We start from the raw sequence: 19,174 nt of genomic DNA on the forward strand, positions 1-19,174 counted from the left end.
CAACTGGAAGGATTAATATTGTTAAAATGTCCACACTACCCAAAGCAATTTATAGATTTAGTCCAGTCTTATCAAAATTCCAGTAACATTTCTCATCGAAATAGAAAAACAATTCTAAAATTTGTATGGAACCATAAAAAATCCCAAATAGCTAAAGCAGTCTTGAGAAAGAAGGACAAAAATGGAGGCAAACTTTATTATAAAGCCATAATAATCAAAACAGTTTAATATTGGCATAAAAACAGACACATAGATCCGTAGACCGATTAGAGAGCTTAGAAATAAACCTACACATATATGGCAAATTAATTTTTGACAATGAATATACAATGGGGAAAGGATAGTCTCTTCAGTAAATGGTGATGGGAAAACTAGTTAGCCGTATGCAAGAGAATGAACACAACCTAAATGTCCATCAACATAGGAGTGGATCAAAAAGATGTGGTACATATACACAATGGAATATTACTCAGCCATTAAAATGAACTAAATACCAGAATTTTTAGCAACATGGATGGACGTAGAAATTATCATGCTAAGTGAAGTCAGCCATACAATGAGACACCAATATCAAATGCTTTCACTGACATGTGGAATCAAAAAAGGACAGACTGAACTTCTTTGCAGAACAGATGCTGACTCACAGACATTGAAAAACTTATGGTCTCCGGAGGAGACAGTTTGAGGGATGGGGGGTTGTGCTTGGGCTGTGGGATGGAAATCCTGTGAAATTGGATTGTGTTGATCATTTTACAACTACAAATGTGATAAATTCATTTGAGTAATAAAGAAAAAAAAAGAATACACAAAGGCAATGCCTTTATAGCTATACTGTGGGAAAAAAAAAAAAATGAAACGGGCCCCCTATCTTACACCATACATAAAAATCAACTCAAAAAATGTGCTAAAGGCTTTAATGTAAGATTTTTAGAGGAAGATATAAGGGGTAAACTAGTCGTTGGTCTTGGCAATGATGTTTTGGACTTGACACCAAAAGCAAAAATAAACAAGTGGGACTACATAAAGCTAAAAAGCTTAAATACAACCTCGGAAACCATCAACAAAATAAAAGGCATCCTATGTGATGGGAGGAAATTTATGCAAACTACATATATGATAAGGAATTAATATTCAAAATGTACAAAGAGCTCATACAACCAAAGAAAAAACAAAACACCAGCCAACCAAACAACAACAAAACCCAAATAACCCAGTTTTAAAAAGGCAAAGGACCTGGATAGACATTTTTCCAAAGAAGACATATGAATGGCCAGTAAGTACATGAAAAGGTGCTCAAAATCACTAGTTATCAGGGAAATACAAAACGAAACCACTGTGAGATATCACTTCATATCTGTTAGGATGTCTGTTATCAAAAAGAAGATAACAAATGCTGGCAAGGATGTGGAGAATAGAGAAACCTTGTATAGTGTTGATGGGAACGTGTATTGAACAGCCACTATGAAAAACAATATGGAGTTATCTTAAGAAATTAAATATAGAACTACCATATCCAGCAGTTCTGCTTCTGGGTATATATCCAAAGAAAGTTAAATCATTATCTCTGAAAGATATCTGTACTTTCATGTCTCAAATGTTCATTACAGCTAAATCAATAATAAGTAAGTAAATAAATAAATTCACAATAGCCAAGATATAGAAACAACCAAAGTGGTGTTGATACATGAATGGATAAAAAAAAGTGTGGTATATTAATATAATGGAACATTATTCAGCCTTAGTTTTTTTTTAAAAAAAGGAAATCTTGCCATTTGTAACATCATGGATGAACTTGGAATGCATGATAAATATAAGCCAGAGAAAGGCAACAAATACTACGTAGTATCACTTAGATGTGGAATCTTCAAAAAAAAATTTTTTTTAAAGAGATGAGCTCATAGAAACAGAAGGGAAAGGTGGTTGCCAAGGGCTGGGTGATGTGGGAAACAGGGAGAGGTTGGCAAAAGGGTGCAAACTTTCAGTTAGAAGATGAATAAGGTCGGAGGATCTAATATATAACATGGCAGCTATAGTTGAAAATACTGTTTTGTAAAGTTGAAATTTGTTTTGAATATAGAATTTAAACAATTTCACAAAAAAAGAAAGAAAAAGTAAATATGTGAGGTGATGGAATCCTTTCTCAATAGTGTGTATATCAAATCATCATGTTGAACATTTTAAATATTTTACAATTTTACCTGTCAATTATTCCTCAATAAATCTGAAATAATTAAAAAAAAATACAAAATATAATAGTCTCCATTTATGTGTAGCATTCTCAAAGTTGTCTTTAGCTGATTGAAGGAAGTGTTCTTATGAGCTTAGAAAATGAGCTCAGAAAGCATCTTTTAAACAGATTAAACACTTGTTACCAAACTGGTTTGTTTAGAAATTAATACTTCTTGATTGTTTCATTAGTCTTCCAAGGAAAATTAACAACTTAATCCTTTATTTATTTTGTTGTTGTTAAAGTGTTTCACAGAAAGTCATCAAAATGTCACCTTGTCTTGTTAGCAAGATGAATATTCTTGGGAAACTAAAAACACACAAACAAAAAAATTGTAATTCTAGACTTCAGTTTCATTTCTGATTTATTCAAAACTGGAAGTATTGCACTGTTGCAAGTAAGAGAGAGGTTCAAAAGTAAAAGAAACATTAGTTAAAATGCAAATAAATGAAAAATGAGTATGATTTCCTCCAATATCTTTGTTGTTTAATTTCCTGCCTTTAACAACCTTTTCCCTATTTAATTGAGAAAGGGAGACAATAATGCTACAAATTAGTGACCTAATACTCTGTCATGAGCTTACTGTTTAATGGGAGAACTCCAGATGGTGATCATTTCCCATTTTAGAAATGTTTCTTATCGATGATGCTAAGAAAAACAATAACAAGTCAAAAAAAATTTTAATCGGATGCCTGAATATATCACTGGGAATTCTAAGTGTCACTTTCAGAATTATTTCATATAGAATAGTATTTATATGAAATAGTATTTTTATTAACCTGGACTTGTGTGATTCTACTACAATGAAGAATTGGAAGTTTAAGGGAAAAGCATCTAGCGCATTACTGGACATATACATTTCTTGTTTAATTATCCAGTCCCCAGAATATCATTGGCATTCACAAATGTTTCTTATTTAATAATGTCATGTTGCCAGAAGTCCAAATATCGCTACTTGAGAGCTATAATGCAAGTGTGCTTCTTTAATGAATGGTTCATGTTAAAAATATTAGAATGCCTTTCAGATGAAAAACACTTTAAATTCAGCAGATCATTTTTTTCTCAAAGGCAGGAACTCATTAACAGAATAATACTGGTAACTGAGGCATTTTTCAAAGAAAATAATATTCTTGATAAATGCAAGCTGACTATTTTCTCATCTTTGGAATAAGTACGCCTAGTTTTCATTTGTAAAAAAAAAAAAGAACAGCTTGTTTTCATCACATTGCACATTTTAAAGATCTTACAGTTTTATTTGTCAATTATATCTCAATAAAGCTGAAAATGTTTAAAAACATAAAACAATAATAATCCTAATTTATATAAGTTGCATTTTAAAAGTTATTTAAAAAGTTTATGTTGTTGGCTTTGTGAATCAACTTCTCAGTATGAAGACAAGTGAATATCAAGTGAATAAATTTAATTTGGGTCTAGATTTCTACCTTCAAACCCATCTTCTAAACTTGTAATTATCACTATTACCTTATGGCCAAATGCCTTCATGATCCCAGTCTCTATATTGGGCGACTTTTCACTGTTACATGCTAGAACTTTGATGTGAATGAGGCCACGTCAGGTACCTTCATAGTAGAATCCATTTCTTTCCTGGTGCATCTATGTTCCTGATCCCTTAGGGTATTAATTTTAAGGATAGAACTTAGTAGCTAATAAGGCTTTAGGGCTAAGTTATAAACTCTTATGGGCAAGTCCATGTTCATACTTCTTTTGGTGATTAGAATAGGACAAACGGCATATTAGGCCCCTGTTGATGGCTGTTTATTATGAAAGATTCAACCACACAATCAGATTCCAAATGGAGGTAACAATGAGCATTATGTAGATTTGTTAGGTAATGTGTATATTTCTTCATTTTTTTAAATTTTTATTTATGTATTTACTTACTTATTTTTCTTTTTTATAGCCTCACCTACAGCACATGGAAGTTCCCACACTAGGGTTCAAATCAAAACTGTAGCTGAGGCTTGAGCCACAGTCACAGCAACACTGAATCTGAACTGCATCTGCAACCCATGCCATAACTTGCGACAACACCAGATCCTTAACCCACTAGGCAAGGCCAGGGATTGAACTGCATCCTGATGGACACTATGGCGGGTTCTTAACCACTGAGCCACAACAGGAACTCCTGTTTCTTTTTTTAGAATCAAAATTGTTTCTTTGAGAAAAAATGTTTGGTGGATTTTGTACATAAATGCTACGTAAAAGAAGATCTAGAAAGACAGTTAGTAGGGGATGTTACCTATGTAGTCAAGAAGGGCAAAGAATCAACATTTCTAACTGTTTAGTATTTGGAATATAATTTTTTTAAAGTATTTTCTGGTGTGATCCCTCCCTCCCGCCACCAGGCAAGCATTCTTTACTTTGTGGTCCATTATACCTTGTATGAACTTAGGTCACTTATTTTATTTAATTTCTCTATATGTCCATTCTCCCATATCCCCCACCACTAGGTTTTAATTTCTTAAGGCTAGCAACTGTGATATTTTCAAATGTGTTTTGCCCTTCCTTGTTGTATAGCATCTGTCACACAATAGGCCTTTATAAATTACTGTATAATAAATACATTAATAATTTTGACTGCCAGCTAATCAGTTTACCAGGATAAGAGATGAGTATATCTATGCCTACATGGATTTTTAATATCTTTTCCTCTAATTAAAAAAGTAATACACATTATAAAAATATTTAAAGAAGTGTAAGATTGGAAATAAAATAGCAAAAATGAATTACTGTTCATAAATAAGCATTATTACATTTTGGTCTATTTCTGGTGTTTAGAAATGGAAAATGTATTCTGAGAAGCATGGTTGACCATCTGTATTCAGATCTTGGATTCTTAAACAGAGTGTTGATAAATTGATATATTTATTCTTTCTGAATAAATCCTTGATATAACTGTCCTTTTGCATACATTAGGTGTAGAAATAGTAATAATGAATCTGTGTTTGTACCAGTTTCTGAGTGTCTGTTTTTGCAAGTGACCTCTCAATTGTTAGGATTGGTGATGTAGGTCAGATAGCTGCCTGGACTAGCTTACCCCAGCAGTCTTCCAGATGTGTTTCATATTGACAGAATTGAGGAAAAGAGTGACCTAAGCAACAAATAAGCTTGTTATTGGTCATTGACTAATCTGCTTGACTAATCTGGTCGTTGTATTTACAAGGGTGTAGTATTCGCATATAACCTGTGAATATTCTCTCATACCTTAAATCCCCTCTGGGTTGCATATAAATACCTAATACAATGTAAATGCTCTATAGATGATGATGGTATGCAGCAAATTCAAGTTTTTTGGTTTTTTTGCTTGTTTGTTTTTGTTTGTTTGTTTACGGCCACACCTGCTGCATATGGACTTTCTGGGCTAAGAGATAGAATCAGAGCTGCAGCTATTGGCCTACTCCACAGCCACAGCAACGCCAGAGCTGAGCTGCATCTGTGACCTATACTACAGCTTATGGCAACACAGATCCTTAACTCACTGAGCAAGACCAGGGATTGAACCCACATCCTCATGGACACTATGTTGGGTTTTTAACCTGCTAAGCTACAACAGGAACTCCAGCAAATTTAAGTTTTGCTCTTTGGAACTTGCTGGAAATTTTTTAAAAATATTTTGATCCACTGTTGGTTGAATGCATGAATGCAGAACCCATGAATATGGAGGAATGACTGTATTCAGTATACCTATGTTGCAGAAACCGTGGCAGTAGAAGATCAGTGGCACTCAGAGATGCACAATAGGCAGGTTTATTCAGCACCAGTACTGGCTCAGAGGACTCGCCTCCAGAGTCAGTACCAGGTCTTTGTTGTGGGTAGTTTTTATACAACACAGACTTCTGGGTTTTAAGGTTTTCTGTGCAAATAGTCCCGGCCCACCCCCTTCCCTGAGCAGACAGAGTTCCTGCCTAAGAAGCTGAGCAAACAAGATTACAGAAGTGAAACTGATAAACAATGCTTGGAGCACTGGTTAGCAGGGCTGCTAGTAAGGACATAAGGTACATAGTTGCTATAAGATTATAAGAAGGGTGGTATGGGGCCAGCAAAGCTGCAGTCAGACACTAGCTGCCTCCTCAGCCCTGGGGGTGGGGTGTTGTTTCTTTAGTTAAAACTCTCACTTCAACTGTTGGTCTTATCTACTTCAGATACCTAGCAAACAAATAGAATACAACATATACAATGCTAAATACACTATTTTCTTTTAAGACATATATTTCCTTTCTCGGTTATGTAGTCACTTAAAGTATAGTCATTCGTCCCACCCTTTATGTGGACTTCACTCTGTTCACAAGTCCTACTAATTTTGTCTCCAAATCATTTTTGGAATTTGTCCTTTTATCACCATTCTTCAGTTTTTTCTGATTAGGCCCCTTCTTCTCTTTCTCTACTCTAGTCAATCCTGCACACTGTCACCAGGTTTATCTTTTTACTTTTAAATATGATCATATCTCACTTCTTAAATTCTTTAGTAACTCAAGAAAAGTGAAAATATGTATTCACACAAAGACATAAAGTAAAATTCATAGCTTTGTTCACAAGAACCGCAAACTGGAATCAGCCCAAATAGCCATCAACAAGTGAAAGGATAAACAAATGTGGCATATCCATACAATGGATTAAAATGGAATAAAAGGAATGAACTATGTATACACATGTAACATAGATGAATCTCAAAATCATTATACTGAGTGAAAGAAGCTAGAAACAAAGAATACATATTGTGGGATGTTATTTATATAACCTTCCAGAAAATGTAAACTAATGTATAATGACATAAAACAGATCGGTAGTTGCCTAAAGCCAAGAGTGATGGGGAAGGGCTGGGCTGCAGAGAGGTGCAAGGTATTGTTGGGGAGTCATCCAAATGATTTGTATCTTGATTGTGGTGGCAGTTTTACTTGTGTGTGCATTTGTCTCATCAAATTGTGCAGTTTAAATGGATGCAGTTAATGCACGTGAATTGTACCACAAATAGAGTTGATTGGAAAAAATATTTCTACAGGCAAGGGCTGTCTATTACCTTCAGGGTATAGGCTACATTTCTGAACAACCTGATCCCAATTTACTTTTCCAGCCTTGTTTTCTTCCATGTCTCGATGTATGCTTTCATCTGCACCTGCCCCACACTGCTGACCATCCCTTAAGATGCCAAACACTTTATTTTGTGGTCTTGTGGTTCATATTCTTCACTCTGAATTGTTCCCTACTACCTTTCTTTCCTTTATCAACAAAATCCAGTATATCATTGAACATTAGGCCCTACAGTCACCTCTTCTGTAAAACTTTCTCTAGCTTTTCCTTTTCATGTCACTTTCTTTATCACTTAGTTTTGATGCCTGAATCTGCTAACAGTAAGGATAATTTTATTTATAGAAACTGGCACCTTGTATGGTCATATAAAACATTTTTGTTGTGTATTTTAATATTAAGTGAACAACTAAAGAATGTTGGTATTATTGTTAGAAGAGTTTACATGGCTGGTTAAGCTTGTATTGCTATTATTTTGGTGAGTACTGTGGTATAGCTCTCCAGTCTAGAGACTTGATTTTGACCATGTGCCCAGAAGTTATCAGGCTCTCTAAACTAGTATAGACCAAATCCATTTAAGTCTAATGTATAAGCTAGAATGACAATTTGTTAATTTATAACATAGATCATTTTTAAGTGGATAAAAATGCTTGTTTTTATAGATTAGTGTAATCTTTCTGGGGTTAAAAGTAACAAGGCAACCTAAATTAGAGATTGGAGGTTGCTTCATGGGCATGGGATGGACTCAGAGAAAGTTTTTTCAAATCTAGCCAAATTTCTGGGTCTCAGATTCTGTATTAACTATTTTCTGCAGCATCTTTATTTTTATTTTAGGTATGGCACAACATGATTTATTTTGCTGTGTCTTTATGCTGCCTTGGTATGATATCTTTTATTCTGCTAATCATTCTCTTTGTTTTTCTCCTAATATTTTCATTGCTTTGATTTTGCTACTATTGCTAATTTTCTGACTTTTTCCCCAAATGATGTGGGTCACAGAACAGGGCCTGTTTTTATGATCTGTAGTGAAACACACACACATATTTAGTACCTTATGTTTTGGCAGAACTTCAGATAAGCAATATATCGTGTAAGAATATAACCAAAATTTTGATCTTTGGTAAATCATTCACTACTCAATGATCTCTGCCATATTTGCATTTAATGAGGAGTGTTATACCTTGACTTTTTTAATAATACAATGACTTTTTTTTTTTTCCCACTGTACAGCAAGGGGGTCAGGTTATCCTTACATGTATACATTACAATTATATTTTTTCCCCCACCCTTTCTTCTGTTGCAACATGAGTATCTAGACAAAGTTCTCAATGCTATTCAGCAGGATCTCTTTGTAAATCTATTCTAAGTTGTGTCTGATAAGCCCAAGCTCCCGATCCCTCCCACTCCCTCCCCCTCCCATCAGGCAAACACAAGTCTTTTCTCCAAGTCCATGATTTTCTTTTCTGAGGAGATGTTCATTTGTGCTGGATATTAGATTCCAGTTATAAGTGATATCATATGGTATTTGCCTTTGTCTTTCTGGCTCATTTCACTCAGGATGAGATTCTCTAGTTCCATCCATGTTGCTGCAAATGGCATTATGTCATTCTTTTTTATGGCTGAGTAGTATTCCATTGTGTATATATACCACATCTTCTGAATCCAATCATCTGTCGATGGACATTTGGGTTGTTTCCATGTCCTGGATATTGTGAATAGTGCTGCACTGAACATGCGGGTGCACGTGTCTCTTTTAAGTAGAGTTTTGTCCGGATAGATGCCCAAGAGTGGGATTGCGGGGTCATATGGAAGTTCTATGTATAGATTTCTAAGGTATCTCCAAACTGTTCTCCATAGTGGCTGCACCAGTTTACATTCCCACCAACAGTGTAGGAGGGTTCCCTTTTTTCCACACCCCCTCCAGCACTTGTTATTTGTGGATTTGTTAATGATGGCCATTCTGACTGGTGTGAGGTGATATCTCATGGTAGTTTTGATTTGCATTTCTCTTATAATCAGCGATGTTGAGCATTTTTTCATGTGTTTGCTGGCCATCTGTATATCTTCTTTGGAGAACAGTCTATTCAGGTCTTTTGCCCATTTTTCCATTGATTGATTGGTTTTTTTGCTGCTGGGTTGTATAAGTTGTTTATATATTCTAGAGATTAAGCCCTTGTCGGTTGCATCATTTGAAACTGTTTTCTCCCATTCTGTAAGTTGTCTTTTTGTTTTCTTTTGGGTTTCCTTTGAGGTCCCATTGGTTTATTTTTGCTCTAATTTCTGTTGCTTTGGGAGACTGACCTGAGAAAATATTCATGATGTTGATGTCAGAGAGTGTTTTGCCTATGTTTTCTTCTAGGAGTTTGATGGTGTCCTAATACAATGACTTTTATGAAAAGAAAATGACTAGGAAGGTTAGAGAAAGGTTACAAGCAAACATTCTCACAAAGTTGCTAAAATAGGAAAGCAAAATAAATAGCTCTTTTCCTGGAATCCTTGTCTAATAGATAGAATCATTTTACTTTGAGGAGGTTTGGGCAGATATTTCTTCGTCATTTTAGAGTGGAACTTTTAAATTGGCTTTATCTTCAAATAAATGGGAGATTCCTTTTGTGCATTTTTGTTTATTATGGCATCATTTTAGAACATTAGGGGTTATTTTAGAATAACTCAAATTACTAAATTTGTTTTTATGTGAAACACTACATACTACTATGTATAGAATAAGTGACTAGCAGGGACCTACTGTATAGCATAGGGAGTTCTACTCAGTGCTCTGTAATAACCCTTACAGGAAAAAAGAATGGATGTATGTATGTGTATAACCAATTCACTTTGCTGTAAACCTGAAGCTAATATAGCATTGTAAATCAACTATCCCCCAATAAAAAATTTTCGAAAAGAACAACTATTGTTCTTTCTAGGTTTCCAAGTTTGGAAAGACCAAAGTGTTAATAATGATGTCATCTCTCTGCTCTGAAATAGTTACTTCTGTACTCCATTTGCTAGGATGACTTTTCTATGTGTCTGTTGAGAGAATTTCTGTTTCGCTTGTTATCGGTAATTACCCCCCCAAATCACTTTTTTCCTATCTGTGTTCTAGATAACAGTTCCTTAAATTATACCTGTATTGGGTATCTTTCTCCCCTAAGTGTATTATTTTACATTTCTTTACATTAAATCTCATCTTAGATCTGTCCTTCCAGATCCCCAAGTTGTCCATATCCATCTACATACTTGATTGATTTCCTGTTATTTTCTTTTTAATCCATCCTAGTTTTGTATCATTTGCAAACTTGATCATGTTTTAATTTACATTCTCTTCCATGTCATTAATGGGTATGCTGGATAGACTAGTCCTCATCCCTAGGGTACTTTGCTGGATATACTGCTTGATGTTCTCAGTTGTTTCTCTGTTGATAATAATCATTGCTTCCTTCCCATCCTAGGTTTTTTTTATCCACAATGCTATACTGTTAGACAGGAAATACCTCTATCATCTTGGCTTCCTGGATGCACCTATGGCAATCATTTTTTCTTTCTAAAATACAGATTAAAATCATTGTGTTCTTTAATTTACTTATGCCATTGCTTTTTTTTTTTTTTTTTTTTAAGTTAGGCAACCCTGGGAAAACTTTGTCCTTAGAGATTTCTCAGAAATTTCCATCAAACGTCAGTGAGCCTTTAAAGTGAGAAAACCTTTTTAAAAGTGCTGCCTTTATCTTTTCCATGGAAAATGATCTCTAGTTACTTGGATTTTTGGTCAAAAGAATAATTATTACCCCCCCCCCCAGAGCTGAGAGCTTAAATATTAAAAGTATATTTTTAATATACTTTTCTTTTTCCTGAATGTGGATTGCATTTTCGTTAAATTATTCTGTTTGTTTCAAGGTGGTTTTCTAGATGAAACACAGTTCATTTATAATTTTCAGAACATGATGCAGAGCCATATGCTTATTTATTTTTTAAACTTGTATGTTTTCTTTATTTTCAGGAAAAAGAAGAAGTAGAGGGAATATCAGTAGGAGCTATACTCTCTGACTACCAGCGTGTTCGAGTAGAAAATGTGTAAGAAAACATTAATTTGTTTGCATTTTTAAATTATGTATTTTGAGAGTGTGAGTAAATAAAAAATTAATAATTATATCCAAATAATAAATAGATATGGTATTCTACCTGCTCCATGAAGTTAAATGTATTTCCTTAAATAAAAAATGTTGCACTTTTACTTTTTTCTATCCTTACGTCAACACATGAGAAAACTTACCATGTGGAAAAATAAATTGTTTATAATAAAAAAATTGAAACAAAGATTAGCATTATTTTCAGCTTTTCCTTATTTGAATCAGTACACCCTTTTAATATCTTTTAACTCATTGTCATTTGTAATAAAAATCCAGAGCTAATAGAAGGAATGCAATAATATTTTAAAGAAAAAAACATAAATCTCTTCTTCTTTGGTACTTAGAATTCAGGTCTTGACTAAAAGTATTCATAAGATTGGAATACCTCTATAAAAAGCCATTCAAATTTCAAGAATTTTTAGATTGTTGCTCCTCCCACTTCTCCCAACTCCCAAGCAACACAGTACTAGTAAAACATTGTCTGCATCTACAAATACCACAACAGTCAACTCCTTTGATCTACCCTAAAAATATAAGGTCAAATGATAATAATGATTACTTAATGTTGGCTTGGCAAAACACCCCCTGAGTGAATTTAATTTTTGTTTTAATTTATTTGGATAAATAAAATATTGTATGGAGACTTTACATATAATTATGTTAGCAAAAAAGAAAATAAGGACTCCACCTTTAATCCTGAGTACAGCTTGACTTGGAAATAAATGATTTTGCTATTCAAAAGGATAAATGGAAATAAGATGAAAACTGTATTTATGTAATAATTTCATATTCTTGACAGAAACATTCACAATGACTTTCTCATTAAAAACTTGCATATTTATAGACTTAAAAACTTGTTTTATTTTTTATTCCATTTATTTTCTCTCGGATTCCACAATGAATTTAAGGCAGTTAAGTATACAGAATTTTTAAAATAAATGAAGGGAAAACAATGCAAAGCATAATTAAGTGAAAAGAAATGTGATGATCTCTTATTTGGTGAACCGTCAGAATCTCTGGAGAATGGAGAGTACAGGTGGAAGTGGGGGAAGAGGTCAAACATGTGTATTTTGAAAAAGTTTTCTTTACATTCTGTCTGCCTGTATTTAAGAACAACTGCTTTTACAGATGGAGATGGATTACATATTCCTCAAGCTGTATGTTAAAAACATTATTATTTTCATAAAATTTTAAGTCATATTCTCTGAGAATTATTTTGTTTAAAAATCTGTTTTTGAATATGTTCACACCTACATGGTTTAATGGGTAGCTACACCGTAGATAGGGCTGACATCTATTTGTGAAAACTTTAATGAGCCAAGTTAAAATGGGTCCTGATTAGGAAGCTGTCTTCTATCTATAAGGAAGAAGGGCCTATACAATACTCATAGACCGATGCAGGCTATTTCTCAAAATTCGATCTCAGGTACACTTCAAGACATGGTTTAAGATGCCCAGATTATATGCTATCAAACATATCTGCAATAATTTTACCCTTGAAAATTTTAAAGCAGTGTTATTGGATGTCCACGGGTCTACAGACTCAGTTTTTAATTAGCCAATTTTCAATTTGTAGCTTATGTTGCATCATTATATTTTCAAGATGTAAAGCATTTAATAGATGGCTCAAAGATAACAGTGATTTACAAAAGAAGCTCATTTCGGCGATGATATTACAAACTGTTAGAAATTTTAAATAGGTAAAAAAGTTATGACATTAGTCTACAAATAGTCAAAAGGTCGTGGATATCAAAACAGCAACTGAGAATTTTGCAATAAGATCAGAAAGTAGTAAAGTTTTTTTCAAAAAAAAGAAACTTAGCTAAAAAAGGTTAAAGAGACGGGCTGGTTATTAGGTATTAAATACTGGTAACAGGACAGAAGAAAACTGCAATGCTTGTGTCACGTGTAGTTTTAATTTTATTTTTATATTTATTAACTGCCTCAACATTGTTTTAGATGCTTGGGACATTGTACGAAGGAAAATTACATAAACCAGTCTCTAAGGAAGACTTTGATTTCTTTGAAAGGGTATATGTGCATGAAAAAAAAAGAGTGATATTTCTAAGACCATATATGAGCAAGTGACCAAACATGTGGTACATTTAATAAGTGTTGAGATTTTCTGAGTTCAGTGTGTGCTGGAATAGTTAGCCAGGAAACCTTACTGATGATGGGGTATAGAGCTATATTTTTTTACTTGAAATCTGATCTTAGCTACTTGAGCAAGTCACTTGGCTCTGACTACAATTTATTGAAACCTATTTTATCCGGGCATTCTACTACATTCTCTATCTACATTACTTTTTATTGATTAATCAATTAATCTACATCACTTTTAATCAACTAATCAGTTACAGTACTTCCTGAGAAAGTGACGGTTCAAGCACAGGCGTAAAGTAAGCAAAGAAGGTAGGAACATGACTAGTATGTTAGGCAGGAGTGAGCGGGCTAGGGCTGGCATTTTGGAGTGTGGGAAGACTAGCAGGAGATGAGGCCTGAGCGCCAACCAGGGCAAGATCCATGCAGGTCTATTTCACGAGTGATGGGGAGGGAGATCCCATGATCTCTGAGCAGAGGAATCCCATGATCTGCTTTAGTTATTAAATGGATCACACTGGCTACTATACCAAAAACCAATTTTAAAAGAGAAGGACTGGAAATGTAAAGAAGTGAGGAGAGAACTTGGTGCAGAGTGATCATGTTCCACATTGTGGTAAATTGAATGTAGGATGTGAAGAAAGGGGGATAAAGGATGACTTCACTTACTAATCTTTTAATCTCTCAAGAACTGTGAAAGGAAATACTTTCGTTCCTGTGTATGAAACTAGGAAACTAAAGATGTTAGGGCTTAGTTAACTTCTCAAGGTCACACAGCTAGTGAGTGTACAAGGGGTTTCAAACCCAGTTTGTCTGGACTCTGGAATCCACATTCTTTCTACAGCACCATGTTGTAAAATATGTAGTTCAGTGCCTGCAACATAGTAGGTGCTCAGTATATGTACTTTTTGTTCTTAATATTTTTTTTTCACTCAGAGTTAAATTCTTTATTTTTGCTGTCACTGTCATTATATTTATTCTTTTTTTTTTTTTTTTTTGTCTTTTTAGGGCCACACCCGTGGCATATGAAGGTTCCCAGGCCAGGGGTCTAATTGAGCTACTAGCTGCCGGCCTAGTCACAGCCACAGCAATGCCAGATCCGAGCCACATCTGTGACCTACATCACAGCTCACAGCAACACCGGATCCCTAGCCCACTGAGCAAGGCCAGGGCTCGAACCCACAACCTCATGGTTCCTAGTCATTTCTTCTGTGCCACGATGGGAACTCCTGTCATTATTCTTAATTCCTTTGATTGTTTTAAAATATCTTTATTTCACCTTTTTTTCTCTTTTTTTTTAAATTATAGTCGACTTACAATATTGTGTTAGTTTTAGGTATACAGCAAAGTGATTCAGTTATATTTTTTTTTTCAGATTATTTTCTTTGATAGGTTTTTATAAATTGTTGAATATAGTTTCCTGTGCTATACAGTAAATCCTTGTTGCCTATTTTATGTGTAGTAGTTTGTATCTGTTAATCCCATACTCCTAGTTTATCTCCCCCCCCAAAGTCAAATTCTTTTAAAAACTTTCTAAGTTAGTAGATAAGAGTTGTCCGTGTAGCCATAGGTATAAAAAATTTAATCAGTATATATTTTATTAGGATAAATTTGATTGTCTCTTTTGAGCATACTTCACAATTGTGATCCCAAGGAAGTTCTAAAAATAAGAATAATCATCCATTAGCATTCGGAAGCTTTTTTGCATAGATTTCTAAACTTAGATCCTTACTAAAATTAATATTTCTAATCTGCCTGGAGATTTCATTTTTATCTGTTTATGCATAGCCCATGGAAATTAAATATGTTTATGTTGTATATATAAACTTCATTATGCAAAACATTTTTAAAACATTTTATATGCTAAAATTCTTGAGAGAAGCAGTATGTTTAAAATCAAAGGAATTGCTATGGATCCAAGTATAGAATATTAAAATATCATCTGATTTTTTTTTTATAGGTGTAAAAGGCTTAATCTCCAGCCTTTAGCTTACCTTTGGCAGAGAAACCAGGAAGATTTGCTCCGAGAGATGATATCATCTAACATTCAAGCAATCATCATCAAAGTAGCAGCTCTAGGTATGTAGCCAGACATTCAAAGAAGCTGTCTCTTACCATGCAGATCATCTGAGTTCACTAATAAGCAATTACAGCACGAAAGGAAGCTAGACTTAGAATATAAAAATATGGAATTACAAGCTGAAGAAATTAAGTAAGGAAAAGTTTTAAAATGGGCTTTTGATCATTTACCAAAGTGATTAATAGTGAGCCTGTTATAATTTTTTAAAAAATATATATTACTACCTCTAAAACTAGTATTATATTGTGGTCCGTCGACTTAAGTTCTTTTTATAGTACATGGAATTCAAGTTCATAGAAAATAGGAAATATAGGCTGATTTTTTTTGACACTTTAAAAAATCTGTATTAGGTACAACACGTGATATTTTCCTTGTATTTTTTGACATATTTTGAATAATGCTAAAATAAATGGTTGGCTTTGTTTATGGTATCAGAAATAAGCAGGGCAGGGGAGTTATGACAAGGATGGAGAAAACTTTATGTTTGAGAAAATGTCATTTGATCAATTAGTATAGATACTACAGGCAGATAGTAATATGATTCAAATATGAATATTACATACAAACACATTTAATTTCTTGTTTTGAATTTTAATAATTATATCCATTTTTGAGAAACCATGGGATTTGAGCCCAGTTCATTTATTTCATGAACCTATCACAGTAAGTGCCCTGGACCCTTGGGGTTCTCAAAGCCTAAATCATATACCTCATTTGAGAGTGTTTACCTTGCTGATCTCTGAAATAACAAGGTCTCAAAAGCTATGAACGGTTTTACAGATAAATTCACATTTTAAATAACATTAAAAGAAAGATTCCATAATATTTTTTCTTGGTAAACAAAAAAATATTACTGTCTTCTTTAGTGGCAAGCCTTATTTAGAAAACATACAGTTGATCTTAGCTGTTAAAAAGATTGAAGTAGTGTTGTGGTCTCATTTTTGAGAAAAGGTTGAAGCTCTCAGAGGTCCCATCGTGGCTCAGTGGTTAGCAAACCCAACTACCATCCATGAGGACACGGATTCCATCCTTGGCCTCACTCAGTGGGTTAAGGATCCTCTGTTGCCATGAGCTGTGGTGTAGGTCGCAGATGTGGCTTGGATTCTGTGTTGCTGGGGCTGTGGCATAGGCCGGAGGCCACAGCTTCAATTGGACCCCTAGCCTGGAACCTCCATATGCTGTGGATGCGGCCCTAAAAAGATGAAAAAAAAAAAAAAAGAAATTAAATGATGAAAGTTCTCACTATAGATATATTTGTCATATGAGTTTCTATATGAATGTATACAGAATATGCTCTCCCTCTCTCTTTGTTGCTCACGTTCTTAGGTTTTATAAGATGGCGTACTTCTGAAGGCAGTTCATGTGACACTTCACTGGACAGTACATTCTATCCGTTTACTACTAGAAGATAGAATAGACTAGGAATGCTGAGAGAACCTGCCTAATTAGAAAGACAGAATAACAGAATATCATTAACAATGACCTTATTACAGCCTTTATTATTTACAGTATATAGCTGGTATTGCTAGTCTTTTCATTTGTGTGTATGGATGTGTGTGTACCTCTATGTAAGGATTGATGGCTATCCAACTTTTGAGTAAAGTATAAAACTGAATTAATTTGTCCTTGACATCCCAATGACAAAAGTATAGATCTGATTTTAATATTGATTGCCTAGATGTACAAAGATGAAAGTTACTCTCAAGAACACTATTAAAGAAATATTTGTTGAGTGACCTTCTAAAGATACAAACATAAATGTTGTGATATAGGATTCCAAGCTTCTCCCAACACATACACACTTTAAAATTTTCAGAGGGAGTTCCTGTTGTGGTTCAGTGGGTTAAGAACCCAACATGGTGTCTTTGAGGATGTGGGTCTGATCCCTGGCCTCGCTCAGTGGGTTAACGATTTGGTTTTGCTGCAAGCTGTAGTGTAGGTCATAGATGTGGCTCGAATCTGGTGTTGCTGTGGCTGTGACTGTGGTGTCGGCCAGCAGCTGCAGCTCCTGTGTGACCCCTACCCTGAGAACTTCCATATGCCACCTGTGTGGCCCTAAAAAGAAAAAAAATTTTTTTTTCAGAAAATGTTTTAGGCAAAAAAAATATGGGTCAATAGGACCTTTCCATGGGGAGACGGGTCAGCAAAGTTTTATGGCCCATTAGATTATAGAATGGTCTTATTTAAGGGTTGATTCTATTCTACATGGATGTATAAAAACATATTCTGATAATTGTGCTGCATAGCCTTGGTGTCTTACAGGCATAAGTGAACTTGTGAAATTTTCACATTAAGGGCTAAGTGTTTAAAAAAGTGTCTGGTTTTTAGATTTTTTTAAAGAACTATTTCCACATTGTGTTTAAGAACAGTCCCTCCTTTTAGAAATATTTATTTTTAGTTATATGAGTATTACATGAAAATGTTCTTGCCATATAATGCTAAATTTTCACGGATACAAAAAAGATTTCATGTGTGTTCAATCTGCTCATCTCCCGTCTACATTTATTGACATGGAGAAAAATCTCCAAGTCACATTGTTGAGGGAAAAAAAGTAAGTTGCCTATCACATCTCCCTGGTCAATATGTGCCCTCCCGAAGATAACAGCTCTTCTGATACTTAATGCTGTAGATTCATTTTTCATGGTTGACAGGAGAGGAGCAGATACCCACCAGAGTGATACTGATCATCTTTATAATCATTTTTTTAAATATGTGTATATGTAATATTTGAAAACTCATAAAACAACCATAATATTTCCACTATGATTCTATGATCTGGAAATACTGTGACTGTTTTACGGGTTTTAAATATTATATGAATAGTATCTTAATGCTGTGTATTGATAGGCAACTTACTTTTTTTCCCTCAACAATATGACTTGGAGATTTTTCTCCATGTCAATAAATGTGGATTTGCCTCACGTTTTGTTTTTAAGTAGCCTTTTATTGAAGTAGAACATAAATACAAAAAAGCACACAAATTCTTGTGTTCAACCTTAATTTTCAAAAAGTGAACATATCTATGTCATCAATACCCAAATCTAGATATAGAACATTGCTAATATCTCCCTGGTCAATATGTGCCCTCCCAAAGGTAACAGCTCTTCTGATACTTAATACTGTAGATTCATTTTTCCAGTTTTTGAATTTTATATGGTTGAATCATACAGTATATGCCCTATTGTGTCTGACTTCTTTGACTCAGCATTGTGCTTATGAGATTCACTCACATCATTGAATGGAGCAATAGTTTGCTCATTTCTCATTATAGTGTAGTGTTCCATTGTAGGAATAAACCAGTTTAACTGTCCATTTTATCTTTGATGGCATGTAGGTAGATTCTAGTTTGATGCCATTATAATATAAATAGTCATACTATGAACATACAATATCACCTTACACATTTTCTGCCCCAGACTTAGAATATCCATTTTTTCAAGAAGCCTTTTTTTTTTTAAATGGGAAATGATATATGTGTGTGTGTATATGTAAAGCCTCATGAGTTTATGGCAGTTTGAAATCAAATTCAGGACTCTGTAAGTACTGTAATAATTCTGTCTTCCATCTGTGCTTGCTTTTTTCCTCAGTGCAGAATTA

At 34.2% G+C, this 19,174-nt stretch overlaps 1 protein-coding gene across 10 annotated transcripts in view; it reads left to right on the forward strand.

The window, feature by feature from the left end:
• The window catches only part of DPH6 (diphthamine biosynthesis 6), a 445,353-nt gene that overhangs the window by 76,835 nt on the left and 349,344 nt on the right, over window positions 1-19,174 (forward strand). For all 10 annotated transcript variants that reach the window (XM_021098213.1, XM_021098165.1, XM_021098179.1 and 7 more), the window contains exons 4-5: window positions 11,268-11,341; window positions 15,458-15,576. In XM_021098213.1, coding sequence (XP_020953872.1) covers window positions 11,268-11,341; window positions 15,458-15,576 — 193 coding nt within the window. The remainder of the gene's footprint in view (window positions 1-11,267; window positions 11,342-15,457; window positions 15,577-19,174) is intronic.

The sequence above is a fragment of the Sus scrofa genome, chromosome 1 (genome assembly GCF_000003025.6).
Source record: "Sus scrofa isolate TJ Tabasco breed Duroc chromosome 1, Sscrofa11.1, whole genome shotgun sequence".
Lineage (NCBI taxonomy): Eukaryota > Metazoa > Chordata > Mammalia > Artiodactyla > Suidae > Sus > Sus scrofa.